Genomic DNA, 2,199 nt, shown 5'->3' with positions numbered 1-2,199 from the left:
GGGAAAGAGAAGGAGCAGGTATTAGGGATGCTCATGCCTGGTACTCACCTGGTGAAGTCCTCGTCACCGATCATATGCCGAGGAATGGGCGAGTACCGGGATGGAGTCACCTGGGGAGGGACGGGGTAGGCAGGCTTGTTTTCAATGCTGCCCAGGTAACCCAGACTGGAGTTATGGCTTACGTGGTTGTCAGCCAAGGCTGAGAAGGCTGCAGGGGAGGAGAGGGGCATCAGGAGCAGAAATTCATACATGACACAGGTGTGGAAATCAGCCCAGTGTTGCCTGCCATCCCAGCATGCTTCATCCCACCCCGCCCCGTGGTGCCCGGGCCGCTGCACCAGCAGCAGGCAGTGTACGTACTGCTGGCGTAGTCAGGGGGCGCGTACATGTCGTTGAGGTGGATGTTGCCAGGCTTGGCCACTTTCAGGTACACCATGTCAGAGGTGTTCTTCAGGGCAGCCACCGCCTCTTCGTGCCGCACATCCTGCAGGTTTGTGTTATTCACCTGCCGGAGGGAAGGAGCTGGGTGACATGGCTGCAGGTGAGAGGGCAGGCAGGAGGGCAGGGGCCAGTGCGCCCTGCAGGAGCAGAGTGGTTTCCAGCAGGGGGAGTGCTGCAGTAGCTCCAGAGCTTGGCCCTCTTGCCCTTCCACCTGCAGTCTGTGATGCGTCTGTCCCTCCCGGAGCACCATCCCAGCAGGGGCTCCAGGGAAGGGGCGTGGGGCTGCTGGCGGGAGGTGTGCTGGGGTTCCGGATTAGCACTGCAGCACAGCAGAGAGTGCCTGGCTTTGCCTTGTGGCCGGCTGCAGGCATGGGGCTTACCGCGAGCAGCCGGTCCCCAATCTGCAGGCGCCCGTCCTTCTGGGCAGCACCTCCCTCAATGATCTTGGTGATGTAGATGCTGTTGTCCCCTGGGATGTGCTGGTTCCCGATGCCCCCTGCGATGCTGAACCCCAGGCCTGAGGGGGAGTGAGAGAGTAGGTGAGGGGTGAGGGACAGATGGATGGATGGAGCCCTGGATTGGCACCATGGCCCCTCTGCCTCACTGGGCTTCCCACTTTGCCCCAAACCCGACAGGCAATAGGCCCCTCTGCTGCTGCATGGTGACAGCCCAGCCACCACACGCTGCACCATGGAGCTATTCCATACCCCGTGCCCCATAGCATCCCATGCTGCTCGGACACTGCAGCATCCTGCACTGTTGTGGTATCACTTCATATCCCACATCCCCCACTGCTGCCTTGCACACCACGGCACCCCACACTGAGAGGTTACCCCACACTATCCTGTGAGGCAGTGGGGCACCCTGGTCGAGTGAGCAGAGTGAGTTCACCTTTGGGGCCCTTCATCAGGTTGACCTCCATGATGGTCTCTGGCGGGGGCTGCCGGCGGCGCACCACGAGCCGCACCACAGGGCCTGCTTCCTTCAAGGCCTCCACGGCTTTGCTGTGCACCACCTCAGAGACGTCCACGTCGTTCACCCGCAGCACGCAGTCATTCACCCTGAGGGCACAGGGTGGCCCTGAGTTCCCCTGGGGAACCATCACATGTGCCACCCTCCTCTGGAAACCTCTGCCACCCTCGTCCAGCCACGCAGACCCTCGTGCAAAGGAGAGCTGCTCATGCTAGCCAGATCTTGTCTTGCTGGGGTGAAAGCAGGGTCCCTCCTGAAGGGAGAGGCAGTGGGACTGGTCCCCACGGTGCAACCCAGGTGGTGAAGGGAGATAAGGGGAAGGGCTGGATCCTGTCCTGGGCTGCAGGGGGAAGGATGGGAGCCAGAGGCTGGCACAGGGAGGGGAAGAGGGGTGACTGCAGACAGGAGGCTGGTGGCAGGGGACTGAAGGCATCCCGGCACTGAGGGGACCTGGCTGTGGGGAAGGGACTGGGGAGGTGCCGGGGATCATGGCAGGAGAGGGAAGCAGGAACTGCCTAGAGGGTCCCTGGGGAGATCCCACGTGATACCCTGATAGGACAGTTCCCTGGCCCTGTACTCACCCCAGACGGCCATCCATGGCTGCTGCTCCTCCTGGGATAATTTTGGTGATGAAGATACCCGGGTCATCTGGAACGTGGGGATTGTCAATACCTCCTGCTATGCTGAAGCCAAGGCCAGAGTTACCCTGCAGGAAATGAAACACCATGTCTTTCCCTCATGGGCAACCAGTTGCTGCTGACCCTCCCAAAGTGGTTCCTCTTCAGC

General features: G+C 61.3%; 1 protein-coding gene across 1 annotated transcript in view; it reads right to left on the bottom strand.

Moving 5' to 3' along the window:
• LOC104498256 (disks large homolog 3-like) overlaps positions 1-2,199 on the bottom strand; it is a gene marked incomplete at both ends in the record, with an annotated part of 19,007 nt that overhangs the window by 5,177 nt on the left and 11,631 nt on the right. Inside the window, 5 exons of the mRNA XM_010141611.1 lie at positions 49-208; positions 361-505; positions 822-958; positions 1,333-1,502; positions 1,995-2,119. Coding sequence (XP_010139913.1) covers positions 49-208; positions 361-505; positions 822-958; positions 1,333-1,502; positions 1,995-2,119 — 737 coding nt within the window. The remainder of the gene's footprint in view (positions 1-48; positions 209-360; positions 506-821; positions 959-1,332; positions 1,503-1,994; positions 2,120-2,199) is intronic.

This window comes from Buceros rhinoceros, unplaced genomic scaffold, assembly GCF_000710305.1.
Source record: "Buceros rhinoceros silvestris isolate BGI_N320 unplaced genomic scaffold, ASM71030v1 scaffold23198, whole genome shotgun sequence".
Lineage (NCBI taxonomy): Eukaryota > Metazoa > Chordata > Aves > Bucerotiformes > Bucerotidae > Buceros > Buceros rhinoceros.
Note: the sequence above shows the minus strand (reverse complement) of the source record. Positions and strands in the feature narration are given on the sequence as shown.